Source organism: Nycticebus coucang, chromosome 12, assembly GCF_027406575.1.
Source record: "Nycticebus coucang isolate mNycCou1 chromosome 12, mNycCou1.pri, whole genome shotgun sequence".
NCBI lineage: Eukaryota > Metazoa > Chordata > Mammalia > Primates > Lorisidae > Nycticebus > Nycticebus coucang.
The window spans coordinates 93,890,025-93,906,272 of record NC_069791.1 but is presented as its reverse complement, the minus strand read 5'-3'; the positions used below and the strand labels follow the sequence as shown (position 1 = coordinate 93,906,272).

The window sequence follows — 16,248 nt, the reverse complement described above, 5'->3', positions numbered from 1 at the left end:
GACCATATAGAGCTTCCAGCCCGTGCTCAGTCTCTAGCCCCTAAAAGTCATCCACTTGTTTCCCAATGAGCTGAAATAGCACTACTTTCTGAGTTATTCACATTGATTAATGACCGATTTAGAGAATGCTTAGTAACTCACATTTGGGACCCATCATTTTACAGAGGAGAAAATTAGACATTCACTAAGGCGAGACAAGTGCCCAGGTCTTCCTCCTTCCTGCCTGGCGCTCTCGTCTACACAGTAAGAGCAAAGCTGTACCTCTACTGGATAGTTTAAAAACACAATGACTCACCCCCACCCCTCAGAAACAGACATGGTGGCCAGGATTCAATAGGCTGAATAGACATCCAGCCTGAAGTCTGAACATTAGAGAACCAGGGAAAGAGGGAAATAGACCCATGTGTTACTGCAAGAGCAGCCTGGGTCATGTCACCTGCCTTGTGGAACCATAGTGTGTTTCGCATATTTCTTCTACCTGATTGAAATTGGCTCTCAACGTGCCCAAGGTTGAATGGGAACGGAGGGCATTATTGCATTTAGTTATTGCTCTGTAGAAAAAGTGGAGTCTAGCAGCAGCTTGGAAATAAGGCAACAGCAGAGCAATTAGAGTTTTGGAGCTCACACGCAAACATTTGAATGTGCAATCATTGTAATAAGCACATTAAAATAAAGTAAGTCAAAGGGTTGCATTAGCATAAATAACTCAAGGTGAGAGAATTGGATTGGTTAAGAGTAAAGAGGACAAGGCCAGTTGATCATAATGGAATAATAACAACCAGTCTGTCCAATAGGCGGACAGCTTCGGGATGAGGGGGTTGAGGCCCTGTGTTCATTGGGAGAGTTGTCTAGTCTGGACTTGCTGTTCATACTTCCTCCTGCTTTGGGTGGTGGACATGTTCCAGAAGCTTTACAAACATCCATTCTCGCAGTGTCTTAACTTCCTTCTCTTAAGGGAGACTAAAACTGCCTGCCTCATTGAGTTTTCAAGAAGATTGGGGACATAGAGGGTATGAAGGGGCAGAGGATGGGGGCATGTGGGTCCTGGCTACTATCTGATAGTTATCCCATGTGGGTCCGCCTGGAAACCTCCCAAGGTGGGTTTTGAGTAGGGAAGGGATCCTGGGTTTAGCTCTATGGGTCTGTTTCTTTGTTGTTGTTTGTTTGTTTTTTGCCATCTGGATCTTCAGTCTCCAGGGAAAACAGAGAAAAGCTGAGACCTGTTTGCCCCTTGGCAGTTAGATAAAGAGTTGGGGGATGGTAAAGTAATAACTTCTGTCCATCTGTGAATGAGTGGATAAAGAAAATGTGAAATATAATACAGTATATTGGTATTATTCAGCCTTAAAAAGGAAGGAAATCCCACAACATGCAGGGACATGGATGAACCTGGAACCTTGAGAACATTATAGTTCATAGAATCATTACGTGATTCCGCTTATGTCAGGTATCTGAAATAGTCAAAATCATAGAACAACAACAACAAAAAAAATAATCACAGAACCGGAGAGTAGAATGGTGGTTGCCAGATGAATAACTCATGTTCATCTGAGATATGCAGCAGTATAACTAGAGATAAAGTATATCCAGACACATAGTATATCCAGACATATAGTATACCCAGAGATATAGTATATTCAGAGATATAGTATATCCATACATATAGTATATCCAGACATATAGTATATCCAAAGATATAGTATACCCAGACATATAGTATACCCAGAGATATAGTATATCCAGAGATATAGTATGCCCAGAGATATAGTATACTCAGACATATAGTATATCCAGAGATATAGTATGCCCAGACAATTAGTATGCCCAAACATATAGTATATCCAGACATATGGTATATCCAGACATATACTATACCCAGAGATATAGTTTATCCAGACATATAGTATAACCAGAGATATAGTATACCCAGGCATATAGTATACACAGAGATATAGTATATCCAGACATATATTTTATCCAGACATATAGTATACCCAGAGATATAGTATATCCAGACATATAGTTTATCCAGACATATAGTATGCCCAGAGATATAGTATACCCAGACATATAGTATATCCAGAGATATAGTATATCCAGAGATATAGTATGCCCAGACATATAGTATGCCCGGAGTATAGTATATCCAGACATATAGTTTATCCAGACATATACTATACTCAGAGATATAGTTTATCTAGACATATAGTATATCCAGAGATATAGTATACCCAGACATATACACAGAGATATAGTATATCCAGACATATAGTTTATCCAGACATATAGTATACCCAGAGATATAGTATATCCAGACATATAGTTTATCCAGACATATAGTATACCCAGACATATAGTATACCTAGAGATATAGTATATCCAGACATATAGTATACCCAGACATATAGTATACCCAGAGATATAGTATATCCAGAGATATACTATGCCCAGAGATATAGTATATCCAGAGATATAGTATGCCCAGAGATATAGTATACCCAGACATATAGTATGCCCAGACATATAGTATATCCAGACATATAACCAGAGATATAGTTTATCCAGACATATAGTTCATCCAGACATATAGTATATCCAGAGATATAGTATACCCAGACATATAGTATACACAGAGATATACTATATCCAGACATATAGTTTATCCAGACATATAGTATACCCAGAGATATAGTATATCCAGACATATAGTTTATCCAGACATATAGTATACCCAGAGATATAGTATACCCAGAGATATAGTATGCCCAGACATATAGTATACCCAGAGATATAGTATATCCAGACATATAGTATATCCAGAGATATAGTATACCCAGACATATAGTATATCCAGACATATAGTTTATCCAGACATATAGTTTATCCAGGGCAGCGGTTCTCAACCTGTGGGTTGCGACCCCTTTGTAACAATGAAAATACATTGCAGTATTAGGAAGGTTGAGAACCACTGATCTAGAGATATAGTATACCCAGAAATATAGTATATCGAGGGATATAGTATATCTGGGCATGTAGTATATCTAGAGATATATATTCATCTAGAGATATACAGCAGAGCCCTATAGTCTACAGTAATCTATAGCATACACTTAAAAAATGTTTTCAAAAGGTAAATCTCATGTTAAGTGTTCTTATCCCAATAAAATAAGACTTTTTAAGAAACAAGGTAAGGAGGGGGAAGGTGAAGGAGAACTCTTCAGTCACTGTAGAAAATGGCATTGCCTCTGAGGGTCAGGCACGCTCAGGCCTCCCAGTATTGCCTGAGTCTTGCTGACGGTGCCCCTCACTAACTTGCCTGGAAGCTGTCTAGGATCTGTGAATTCTTCATTCCAGAGAGCAAAATATTTTCCTTTCCTCTTAAGCCCGAATCTTTTAGGTTCCTGAGGCAGCCAGGTAGCTTCTGGGGCCAGGTGTAAGGGCCACAGGGCCACAGCCACCTAGTCAAATCCACTGTGGGGTGTCCCCTCTCAAGTAGATGGCGGATATTAATCATGAGTCATTAGAATTGATGGTGGCTCTTGGTCCTGATGTGACACATTAGCCAGAGGAAGCAGCCTTTGTCTGATTGTGAGATCACCTTCATTGGGCGGGTGGGTGGAGGGAGATGATCACGGCTTCCTGTGTATTGTTTTGCTTAGTGAAGTTCTGCCAGGAAGTGGCAGCAATGTGAGCTTTTGAAATAGGTGGTTTGAAGAGGTTTTCTGCTCCAGGGCCAAACTTGGTGCTCCATCTGTAAATGAGGAAAAAATGGAGTCTGTCAGGCTGGGGCAGACGTGACACGGCTGTGTGGTCAGTTTAGGTCCTGCCTGACCTTCACCCTCTGTCTCCCATTCTTATTGTTCTGTAAATTTAGCTCCCTCCCTAAGGATGCCTGTCTTGAGTAGTTTCAGTGGATTGATTTAGGGAGATTAACTTTTCAATTGAAATGTTGTTTGGGGTCATGTGTTTTACTGATTATTGTTTACTGTGAGTCATGGGTTCTGTCAATTATTGTCTAGGGTAAGGGTTAACATGGTCTCTACTTAGAACTCAAATGTATAAAACTGTAATTTTGAAAATGGAAGAACAGAACAATTTTGGAGAGGCTTCTCCCACTGTTCTCCTGAATCCTGGCCTTCTGACAAATAAAGTTTGCTGGACCCATAAAAAATAAAGAGCCAAAAGATAACACTTAGCAGGTGTCTGAAGAGAGACAATGAGGATGTTCATCAGGGCAGTGGCTCTTTTCTGCCATCTCATTGGCTCCTAAAAAACATGCTTAGAGACAGAATTTAAATTTATGTTCTTGGAGAGTGGGAGTTGTTAAACTGATTTTCTGTCTGTTGGAGGAAAGAGGAAAAAAAATTGTTTCCTATACCTGAAGAGGAGGAGGAGGAAGAAAGCAGATCAGGTGAACTCCTATGCTAATCAGGATGAGCCAGATCGTGCTGCAGTAACAAAGATCCCCCAAGTCTCAGTGACGCAAAGCAGCAGAGGTTACCTTCTGCCCGTTGGAGGTTGGTGGAGTCTCTACTCCACACTGGCCTCACTCAGGGATGCAGGACCCAGGCAGGGATGTAAGAGCGTGGCCAGTGCTAGACTGAGGCAAGGGACTATGGCACACTGTGCCCTGGCTTCAGTCACTACTCTTGGCAATAGCATGTTGCTGGGCTGTGCCTAATTTTCTGGGGACAGAGAAGTATAGTCCCATCATGTGCTCAGAAGGGAACTGAGATATTTGTGAAGCTTACTGAATACCACCTCTGCCTCATCTAGCTGTATCCCAACATAGGGTGAATATGAGCAAAGAGAGGAGTAGCCCTTTCGCTGCCCACATGGAAGAGTAAGAGCTAAATGCTTCACCTTGCAGCAAAATGGAAGGGGCATGGTACCATAGCAGGCTTTAGAATCAGGCAGATCCAAGTTTGTTGCCTCCCCCAGATGACTTTAGGCAGATTGCTTAACATCCTGTTTCCATCCTTTTTCTATGGAGGCTAAGTGAGATGTTGCATATAAGGGCTTAGCACAATGTCTGGCGTATGATACAGATCTGAGAATGTTATAACAACAAGCCTCATCTGCTCTTTCTGAGAAAAGGCAAACAGAGTGCCTCCTTGGAGTGCGATTGTCAGTCTCCAGTAAGTAACACCTGGGAGTCACTTACTTTGGTGCCTGGATCATAGTAAGTGCTAAGAAAATGTGTCTTGAGAGGTTACCTGGGACTCTTCAAGGGCCTGTGGATAGAAAGGAAAAGAAGAATATCAGCAGGGTTTGTTTAAGTTACCAGAATAGAGATGTAGTTCTAGGCAGCTCCCCGAGGGGGATTTATGGCAAGTCTCTGCAGGAAGATAAGAAAGGCCAGAGCCAGAAGGCCCTCCGTCATGGATCGGGATGTGACAGTAGTCCTCACATATGACCACACCTGCTCTGTGACCCAGTAAGGACTCAGCTCTTCCTTCTCCGTTCTATTTCCCAGCTCTTGCCACCTCACATTCCAAGTGCATTGAAGCCGCTGCTTACCATCCTCTTTCTGCGACTCCCTGCAATGCCATAGGCCACAGACCAGCCTTGAGATGACCATCTGCAGGTTGCAGGACTATAGGAGATCTCTTTGGCTGAGCTGGAGTGGATGGGAAGGGGCCAGAGCTTGTGATACAAGGTTAGACTGAAGTGCTTATGTGGAGAGCGTGGCAGGTATAAAAAGTCCCCTACAGCTTCTCAGAAGTGGATGGTATCACTGACATCCCAGAGCATGGGGCCTGTAGTCTAGTTTAAATTTCAACTTCACCACCAACTAGCTGGGTTACCTTAGGCAAATAGCTTGTTAACAGATGCTCAATTCCCCATCTGTAAAAGGAGAATAATAGCAATTCTCAATTTACAGGGTGGCCATGAAGCATCTGATGTCACCTGTCATTCATATAGCCTCCACCAAATAGAGGAAATTGGTGCTTAATGCCAGGGGGCAGTATGGGGCAGAGGTTAGAAGGGAGGCTTCTTCACTTGACCATGGCAGAGCCCAGTGGGGACACTGAAGACAGGAGCAGCTCAACCAATCCCAGAGGAGGGTGTGCCTTTTAAACTCACACTCCTGTAGACAGAGCAGGGGTCTGCATGCTTTTTTCATAAAGGGACAGATAGAAATATTTGACACTTGGCAGTGCAGACAGTGTTGTAACTACTCACTTCTGCTGTTGAAGCACAAAAGCAGCCATAGATAGTAAGAAATGAGCAGGTGTGGCTGTGTTTCAATAAAACTTTAATTACAAACACAGGTGGTGGGCTGGGTCTGGCCTAGGGGTGGTGGTTTGCTGACCTGCTGGAGCAGGAAGCTGTCAGCTGTTCTCAGGCACCAGCAGGGCTCCACTGCTAAGTCCCTACCGTCCTTTTCCTTGGGAACTAGTAAGAGGCGTATTTCAGATCTTCCTTGAAAAAGAAAACTGACAGGGATGCTGCTCATGGCCTTTGTGTTTCCATAGCAACAGGGACAGATGTATGGAGCCAATTAGCGTTCTCTGTGGCTTCAGAGGTCAGGGGGCATGTTCTGGGACTATGAATATGCTTTCAGGTTAAGGCCTTGGGAATGGGCTTCAAGCAGAAGGAACATGTTTCAGAAATGATTTGAGGCGTTAGTTGAATGATGCATTTGATCCAAACTCAAAGTGACCAGGACCTGTCTGTCCATAGAGGAGCTGAATTTGGAATGCTCCTTTTCTAGAAGGATCCATGCCATAAATGACTCCCGACCCTTCTCTTTCTCTTGACCCCAGGTAACTTAATCAGTTCTGCCCCAGGTTCAAACATCAAGAGCCGGAGCTCAAGCACAAAAGTTTCACAAGTTTGTATGTCCCCTGGAACTCATTGTAACGTTCATTCTGCAAAAGCTGCACTGCCCTTCTTTAAAAAAAAAAAGGAAAAGGGGAAAAAAGCTAATAGTGTCTTTCCTGCAGAATTTACGATGGCTTGATCTGAGTTCTCTTATGAGCACAGATATCTGAGCATGTCCTAAAGGTAATGGAATGTATATACTATCCCACCAATATTTTTTCCCTTTCTAACTTTATTATGCCATTTCCAACCCTTAAATAAATCATCAGAGTACTTTCTGCTGGAATTTAAATAAGAAGTCACAACAACATGTATGCAAAGACAATCAAGGAAAGAAACTTACTTGAAAAAGTGTGGTTAAAAGGGCAGCGCCTGTGGCTCAGTGGGTAGGGTGCCGGCCCCATATACCAAGGGTGGTGGGTTCAAAACCGGCCCCCGCCAAACTGCAACAAAAAAATAGCCGGGTGTTGTGGCGGGCACCTGTAGTCCCAGCTACTCAGGAGGCTGAGGCAAGAGAATTGCCTAAGACCAGGAGTTGGAGGTTGCCGTGAGCTGTGATGCCATAGCACTCTACTGATGGGGATAAAGTGAAACTCTGTCTCTTTAAAAAAAAAAAAAAGTGTGGTTAATAAGAAGCAGTTAGAGTCATAGTTACAGCACCTCAGAGCTTATAATCTCTGTCTGGAACATCTCCTATTTCCAAGTGGGGAAACTGAGGACCGGAGAGAAAAATCTTACCAGAGTTTAAGCCAGTAAGCAAAGGTGGGATGTGAAACTCTGGCCTAGACTTCCAAACCCATATCATAAGCCCCACTCCGCCAGGGCCAGGCAGCTTACTGTGATTGCACAGTAAAGTTTCTCCTCTGTGTTTCTTTCCTCTGTTTCCCAGGATGGCTACTTCTCACACCGGCCGAAAGAGAAAGTGCGAACAGACAGCAACAATGAGAACTCGGTCCCCAAAGATTTTGAGAATGTGGACAATAGCAACTTTGCACCCAGGACTCAAAAGCAGAAGCACCAGCCTGAGTTGGCCAAGAAGCCCCCTAGTAGACAGAAGGAGCTTTTGAAAAGGAAGCTGGAACTGCAGGAGAAAGGGAAAGGCCCCAGTGAGGCTCTGCCGGCCGGAGAGAGAGCTGCAGCCAACAGCAGCCGTGGGAAGGGTGCCCCCAGGGAGCCCCATGCCAGGAAAAGCGGGGGCAGCTCCCCTGAGACCAAGTATGACCAGCCCCCCAAGTGTGACATCTCCGGCAAGGAGGCCATCTCTGCCCTGTCCCGTGCTAAGTCCAAGCACTGCCGCCAGGAGATCGGGGAGACCTATTGCCGACACAAGCTTGGACTGCTGATGCCTGAGAAGGTGACTCGGTTCTGCCCCCTAGAGGGTAAGTGCCAGCCCCCCTCCCCTCCCCGGTCAGGAGAGGTGACCCACCTGCCACACTCTCCTCCCGCCCAGCCTCATTCTACTCACATTCTCAGCCCTAAACCCCAGATCAGGACATGAGATCTGATTTGTCCTAGTACTCTCTGAATTCCGAAGTCCTGTAGGAGAAAAGTTTTACAAAATCAGATTATCTTCTAAACATTGCCTTAGAGCAGCGGTTCTCAAGCTGTGGGTCTTGACTCTCAGGCACTGTATTAAAGGGCTGTGGCATTAGGAAGGTTGAGAACCACTGCCTTAGAGGCAAAGGAATTAGAGTACAATGCTGTCTGGATGAAAGTTGCAGGAGGCAAGGGGGCTGTATTGATAAGCCTCGGTTTCCCTCTCCTCAAAATATTGGGATTAGAATTGATGAGAATATTGTAATTCAGTATGATTAGAGAGGTTTCTAAGTGGTTGCATTCATGGAGGCTTCATGGAAACAACTTTTCTTTTTTCTTCCTCTAATATTTCTTCCCTCCCTCCCTTGCTTTTTTCTTCCTTCCCATTTCTTCCTATTTTCTCCCTTCCTATTTCCCTCTTCCCTTAGTTTTTTCCTTCCTTCTTTCTCTTTCTTTCTCCCTCACTTCTTCCCTTGTTTGCTCATTCCCATCCTATTCTTTCCTTTGTTTCATCCTTCTCTCCCTTCCTCATTTCCTTACCTCCTTCTTCCCTCCACCCATGCACCAGGGTCACTTCTGTGTGCTAGTGACTCGGTGATAAACCAGGCATTTTGCTGAGATGCAGGGAGAGGCGCAGGCAGAGTGGAGGGGCCCTCTGAAGATGGGAAGGTCAGCTTTGCACAGACAGGTCTTAGATGTGTATCTCTGTCTCTAAATCCATATTATTGGCCGGAAACAGTGGCTCACACCTGTAATCCCACCACACTGGGAGGCCAAGATGGGATGGGATCGCCTGAGCTGGGGAGTTTAAGACCAGCCTGAGCAAACGTGAGACCCTGTCTCTACTAAAAATAGAAAAACCAGCCAGGTGTTGTAACGGGCGCCTGTAGTCCCAGCTATTTGGGAGACTGAGGCAAGGGGATAATTTGAGCCCAAGAGTTTGAGGTTGCTGTGAGCTGTGATGCCAGGGCCCTCTACCCAGGGTGACAGAGCAAGACTATCTCCAAAAATAAATAAAGAAAACCAAATCCATGTTATCAATGCACATTTCTTAGTGGTGACTTTCACCTTTGAGGCATCTCCAGAGCTTTCCCTGTGTGCCGGGCACAGCACCAGGCTCTGTGCATCCACTCAGCTTTTTGCATTTGTCACCTTGTGCCACTTTCCCTTTTTTCCAGCTGAGAGAAGCAAAGTTCCCAAGCTTGTAATACACAGTTGGCTCATGGTCACCCCTCATTCTTATGGGGCCAGAACTCAAGCTGTGTCCAGCTGTCCTTCACAAAATGGCTGAGGGTTTACAGTATCTCCTGATTACTTCTACATTAAAGTGCCAACAACTGCTTTTGTTCACTCTAAAGTGAGGAGAAAAGATCCTCAAATTGTCACAGAGGCCAACTGTGAGGCAACCCAGGGCTTCCCCAGGCTTGGGTAGTGGGGAAGGCACATAGAGCAGCCTGGATGGAGGTGGGAGGTATTTCAGGTTAACAAATGGGGGAGGAAAGAGACCAGAGAGGTGCTGGGTCCCCCTCCATGTCCAGACAGATGCCAGGGAATGGAGCCAACTGCAGACCTGGGTTGGGGAGATTCTGGTTGTATTCAGGAGCCAGGTATGGCTTTGCCTGGGTGGCATCCTGTAGAAGCAGACCCTCAGTCTCTCATCTCTTGAGGCAGAAGGGAGGTGCATAGTGAGAATGGCTTGTAAGCAGAGTCAACTAGAAAGACCCATTAAGAGAAAGCTTTTATTCAGGTGGTTCCCTGGACAGATAAGAATATGAGGCCCATGGCTCGGCACCTGTTGCTCAGCGAGTAAGGCGCTGGTCACATACACTGAGGCTGGAGGGTTGGAGCCTGGCCCAGGCCTGCTAAACAACTGCAACCAAAAAAAATAGCCGGGCATTGTTGCAGGCACCTGTAGTCCCAGCTACTTAGGAGGCTGAGGCAAGAGAATCGCTTGAGCCCAAGAGTTTGAGATTGCTGTGAGCTGTGACACCATGGCACTCTACTGAGGGTGACATAGCAAGACTCTGTCTTTAAAAAAAAAATTAGAACAATACGAGGCCCATGTGGGGAAGAGACTTATACAAGGCCGCTCAGTTCATCGGAACTGTCCTTATTTTCAGTGTGTGCTCTGTGTTCACCATTTGTCACAGAATGAGCTAGAACTGCGAGAGTCCACTTAGAATGGGATGTGAATCAGGTAGAGGTGGCCATGTGCACCCAAGTGCACAAAGAGAGGGCTGCAAGGGTGGGTATACAGCTAAGCTCCATCTGGCCCCCACTATAGGGACAGCTCTATTTTTCTATTACTTCTCTATTTTTGGTGAGTTTAGTAGCAAATGTGTATCTCCACATCACTTTCTTTTACTTGGAAAGATTGGAAAAGAAAAGCTTCATTTCTCCCTTAGAGTTTTACCCTTGTCTGAGTGGTCCAGGTGGTTCCCGTCTACATTCTTGATTGGGTTTGGCACATGTAGGAATAATTAAATGAAGTGCAACACTTCCAGAATCTATTGTTAACCAACACCTGGCAGAGAAATTTTGGAGACCTGAGTTGAATGCTCTTCCATGAAAATAATATTGAGCTCCTCTGTGTGTGAGGGGGCAGCCACCCTAATTCTGTGAGGGGCCAGAAAGACAGTATTTGAGGATTTGCAGGCCATACAGTCTCTGCCGTAGCTACTCAGCTCTGCTGTCATAGTACAAAAATAGACAGAGACAATACCTACATAAATGCATTTGGTTATGTTCTAATAAAACTTAATTTACAAAAATAGGCCATGGACCAGATTTGGTCCACGGGCTGTAGTTTGCTTATCTTTGCTAAATACCGTTACTATATATAGTTGACCCTTGAAAAACTGGGGGGTTAGGGGTCCAACCCCCACACAGTTGAAAATGTGAGTATTACTTTTTAAATAGATGTATTATATGTATATACTGTGTAGTGGTGGAATATGGGCTTTTGGTGTATCCATCACCCGAATAATGTATGAGGTTGAACAATTAAGTTCAAGAACTCATCCTACATACCTGATTGCTGATTATGACTATGGTTACCAGATGGCCCAGGGGAGTACTTTGAAGGTGACCATAGTGATATTCAGCAATGAAGTATGTAGCGCTTTTTCTAGGACGAGTTCACAAATTTAATTGTCAGACCTTGTGCAATGACAGCTCTGATGGCCATTCCATGAAAGAGCTCCAAAATTGCTTTGAAGGGTGGACTGGGCACTGGCGTTGGTGCACAGCTTCCCAGGAGGAGGACCTCAAAAGTGACCGTGGTGATACTTAGCAGTGAGGGATGTAGCACGTGATCGTCCAACCTCGTACATCGTACCCCAGCCGTAATTTTCATCCCTCCCACTCTTAACCCCTTTTGGGTTTCTGATGTCCATCATACCACTCTGTATGACATATTAACTTTTAACTCCCCCAGTACTTAACTACTAATGGCCTCTGTTGACCAGAAGCCTCACCAGTAACCTAAACAGTCGATTGACCCTTATTTCGTGTGCCGTATTACCTACTGTGTTGTGTTCCATGTTCTTACAATAAAGCAAACTAGAGAAAAGAAAATGTTACTCAGAAAATCATAAGGAAGGGTGAACATGTACTATTCACTAAACGGAAATGGATCATCATGAAGGTCCTGGCTTTGGTCATCTTCATGTTGAGGAAGCAGAGGATGAGGTCTTACTGTCCGGGGTAGAAGAAAATTCTCGTGTAAGTGGACTCTCAACAGTTCTAGCTCATGGTGTTCAAGGGCCCACCTGTACTAGTATATACAACACTGTTTGTGCCTTATCACACTGAATCCTCACCCTGCTAAGTCTATTGTGTTGTCAATGAGGAAATGGAGGTTTAAAGACTGTTAGTGCATGGCCAGAGGCACATGGCCAGTAGGTGACAGAGCTGGTATTGGAAGTCATGGTGCAGAGCCTGTATCCTTTTCCATGAGCCTGTCTCTCCTCAGGAGACAAAAGGCTTCCCTTTAGCTCAAGTCATCAAGCTCCAGAGGTCTTCTGCTGCCTTTAGTCTGTGCCTGTCTGTCACTGGTAGAGTGGCAAGGGAGAAGTCAGGGTGTTAGTGGTGGATAGGAAGGCTGATGTGGCCAGTGCTTAGGAGCCTGACTGTGAAAGCAAACCACTTGGATTCGAATCCCAGTTTCTCCTGCACAAGCTGTGGGACTTTTGGCAAGTTACTTGACCTCTCTGTGCCTCAGTTTCTCCAAAAGGAAGAGAGCATGATCACACCAGTATTAGAGGGTTCATGAGGGCCAAATACACAGTTAAGAACTTGTGCCTGGTTAATACTCTTCATGATGTGTATATTTGCTATATGACATGCTGCAACCTGTTCACAAAAATCAAAATCTCACCCCCTTAGGCCAGGAGTTCCTACGCTTCTCCTGGTCATGCTGAGACACCCTGGCGTGGCTTTGCAGTGTGAGAATCCGGGGGCGGGAGGTGGTGGTGGGGGGTGCCCTAGGGCCTTTGCTACATCGCCCAGGGTGGTACACCCTCCTGGGACCTCTGAGCTGGTTAATAAGATTGGTATTTAAGAGCCATTGCACACCAGCCCCAGCAATGCTTTAATTTGCTACACCCCATCCTCCTCCTTTTGCAATAAATTTACTGTGAATAGACTAATTGCAAAATAACCCTAATTGGGTAGTTATCAATGAACAACTTCCTGTGGAACAAAACAGCTTACAATTAATAGCATTTAAGCCATAAACTATTCTTCTGCAGAAAGCTAAGATGTAATTACACCCCATACAGAGATTGTGTTCCCTTTCTGGAAACCATGACACCCGGATTTCCCTCTGCTTAGGAGGGATTTGAGCTTCAGCCCAGTGGTCCTTTTATTTTTTGCTGACTGAGGAAGTGGAGGCAGGGGTGGAGGGAAATTTAATACGCGAGTAAATGTTCATATAAATATGTGCACACACGGAAGGACGCACGGAGTTTCTCATTCCGCTTAACTCACCATCATTCACACTTCAGCCAATAGGATGCCGGAAGTTGAATATAATTATGGAAATGATTCCTCATGGAGCAAAGACTGAAAATTTTAGAGGAAAGGAGATGAATTTTAAGTGTTGATTTTGGTGAAGGGCTCCTATCCTTTGGCCCTTCGCTCAGAGCAGAGGTAGAATCTGGAACAGTTTGGAAGGAGGTGGGAGCTTCATCCCATTTCCTGATACCTGTTTTCACAAGGGGAGGACGGATCCTAGGCCGCACTAATGGCTGTGCTCACTGTAGCCCCCAAGCTGTCACCCCACCCAGAAAACCCCTACCCACTTCCTGCCTCACCACCCTTAACTGCCCCGGCCCCCTGGCCTTTCTGTAGTCTCCAGACACAGACTCCAGGCCTCTGGACACTCCAACTAGACCTCTCAGTATTTCCTGAAAGTGAAACCAAAGTGAAGGCCAAGTACAGCCTGGATGCTAGGGTTTAGTTCCCGGTTCTGCCTTGACTTAACAGTGTGACCCTAACCTCTCAGTGCCTCAGTCTCCCCATTTGTCAAGTGGATACAAATACTCATGCCCTATCTTCATAGAGTTGTTGCTGTAATGAGATAGTGCATACAAAAGGCTCAGTGCATTGGTGGAGAAAAGCAGATGTCTTTGGTCCTTGGTAGCTGTGAAGGGACAATAGTAGTATAAATTAAAGGGCATTCAGGAGGGGAACGGGGAGGGGAAAGGTGGCTTCAATAGGTTCCTCCCTTGTCAGCTGCATCTCAGACTTGGTCTCATTCACCTGACACCCTCCCCACCCCCTCTGTGTCACACCCACCCCTCCAATCCACCCACCTTGTCTCCCTGTCTTGCTTCTTGCCTCTGCAGATCTCAGCCTAAATGCACTTTCTCAGGAAGTCCTCCCCAGGAACCCTGGCCACAGGGTACACACTGGCCCTGGGTGAGGGATGTTCCCCTGCCCCTCCCATTGTCAAAGTGTGTTTCTCAGTAAAGACGGTCTGACCTGAGAGGCATTCTCATGCCAGCTGCCAGACGACACAGCTTTTCCAGCCTCACTGCATTTGTCACAGCTGCACATCAGGAAGCTCCCTCCCTCCACCTGCCCTCATGGCCACTAGCCTCCTCCCTGTGACTTGAATTAAAATGTCCCAAGAAAGGCCCCCCAGGTATCCAGTCCTTCCTGTGCTTCCTCACCCTCTTTGGGGCCAGGCTGGCTGCAGTACAGGCACCTGTGTGAAGAATTGGAGGTGAAAAGTGTGAGAAGGTCTAGGGAAAGTGGTCAGCTAGGAGCAGGGCAGCCCTTGGCTTTAGCAGGAACTCAGGCCTGGGCATCTGTGTAATGGGCAAGGGCAGTTGCTTTCAAGTCAGCTGGCCAGCTGCAGAGTGAAAAACATTTGCATGTGACTAGGGAACCCAGCCCAGAGGTCAGGGATGAGCATGAAAGGAAGAGGCTTCTAGAGGAAGAGAAACTGCGTGGATGTGACAAACCGTCTCTGCCCAGAAGGAGGCTAGCAGCTCTGATAAATGGGTTGTGTGGGGATGGGGATGTCTGGGGGAGAACTGGCCACCCACTGCAGAGAGAGACTGGCAGATGGCACCACCAGCTGCTTAAGGGCTGTCTCCTGTACGTCCCCTCGGCCCCAGAAGCGGTGGGGTAGCTACAGCCTGAGCAACCAGCTTCTGCAAAAGACAGCTGGCATCTAGTCTAGGGAAGGGTGGATCTGTGGGCATCAGCTTGGCCACTCTCAGAGCACCCAATTTCCCCATCTGTCAGCCAGAGGCAGGTTTTATTCCAGGTCTTTTGCTATATCACCAATGACGAGAAAATGAGGGAACAGCTGTGCACAGTTAACAGGTACCCCACAAATGGACCAAATGGATCCTCATACTTGGTTTTCCCAAGACCACTTGCAGAGGCCCCAGCTGAACCTTTTGTTGTCTCCTGCCGAGGAAGGCACAGAGTCCAGTGAAGAAGAGGTGTCCAGTCAGAGTTCAATGGAGCTGGGCAAAACTAGTCCATCCCAACAGTCTTCCTTGGACTTCCCTGGGGAGTTTGGGAAAGAGACTTTGCCAAATCCAGTAAAAATCAGCAGACTCTATTCGTCGGTCACCCACTATGTGCCAGGCATGATCTTCCCACATACTTTCTACAAAGGGCCAGATAGTAAATATTTGAGACTTTGCAGACCATGTGGTCTCTGTTCCAACCCTTCACCTCTACCATTGCAGCGTGAAACCAGCCGTAGACAGTACATCAGCAAATGACCATCATGGCTATGTTCCAGGAAAACTTAGTTAAGGTCACTGAAATGTAGATTTCACATAATTATCATGTATTGTGAAATTCTATTCTACTTAATGATTTTTCTTCCAACCATTTAAAAATGTAAAAACCATTCTTAGCTTAAGTTCCATAGCAAAACAGGCAGCTGCAGGCTACAGTTTGCTGACCTTCATTCTAAAACCTGAGGATACAGCGGTAAACACAAGTGGAGAATGTCTAGTCCCTGTGCAGGGCTTCTACCCTGCATCCTGCACCACTGTGTCCACTGACTCTGAGAATTATACATCATGATGGCTCTGGCCCCACAGAGCTTCTGCCTAACAGGGGATGCCAGGGGTGCAAGTGAATAGATAGACCTGCAGTCCAGTGTCTGGATATGACTTAAGCAGCTTATTTGAAGACAAATAAAGCAGAAAGAGAGGACCGGGAGATGGGGAGGCATTTAGGTGGCAGCCACAGAAGGCCTCTCTGAGGAAGCAGGGTCTTGGGGAAGAGGGAATAGCCCTGGGAACAGGCTGGCCTGTTCCGGAAGCAAAAAGGAGGTCCTGAGGCTAAAACAGAGGTAGCTGGGAGGACGTCAGAAGGGAGTCATACCTTTAGGCCCCGCCAAGAAGTTTG

The 16,248-nt window shown here is 45.8% G+C and overlaps 1 protein-coding gene across 3 annotated transcripts in view; it reads left to right on the top strand.

Annotated features, from left to right (window-relative positions):
* XYLT1 (xylosyltransferase 1) overlaps positions 1 to 16,248 on the top strand; it is a 310,350-nt gene that overhangs the window by 161,716 nt on the left and 132,386 nt on the right. For all 3 annotated transcript variants that reach the window (XM_053554852.1, XM_053554854.1, XM_053554853.1), the window contains one exon: positions 7,718 to 8,207. In XM_053554852.1, coding sequence (XP_053410827.1) covers positions 7,718 to 8,207 — 490 coding nt within the window. The remainder of the gene's footprint in view (positions 1 to 7,717; positions 8,208 to 16,248) is intronic.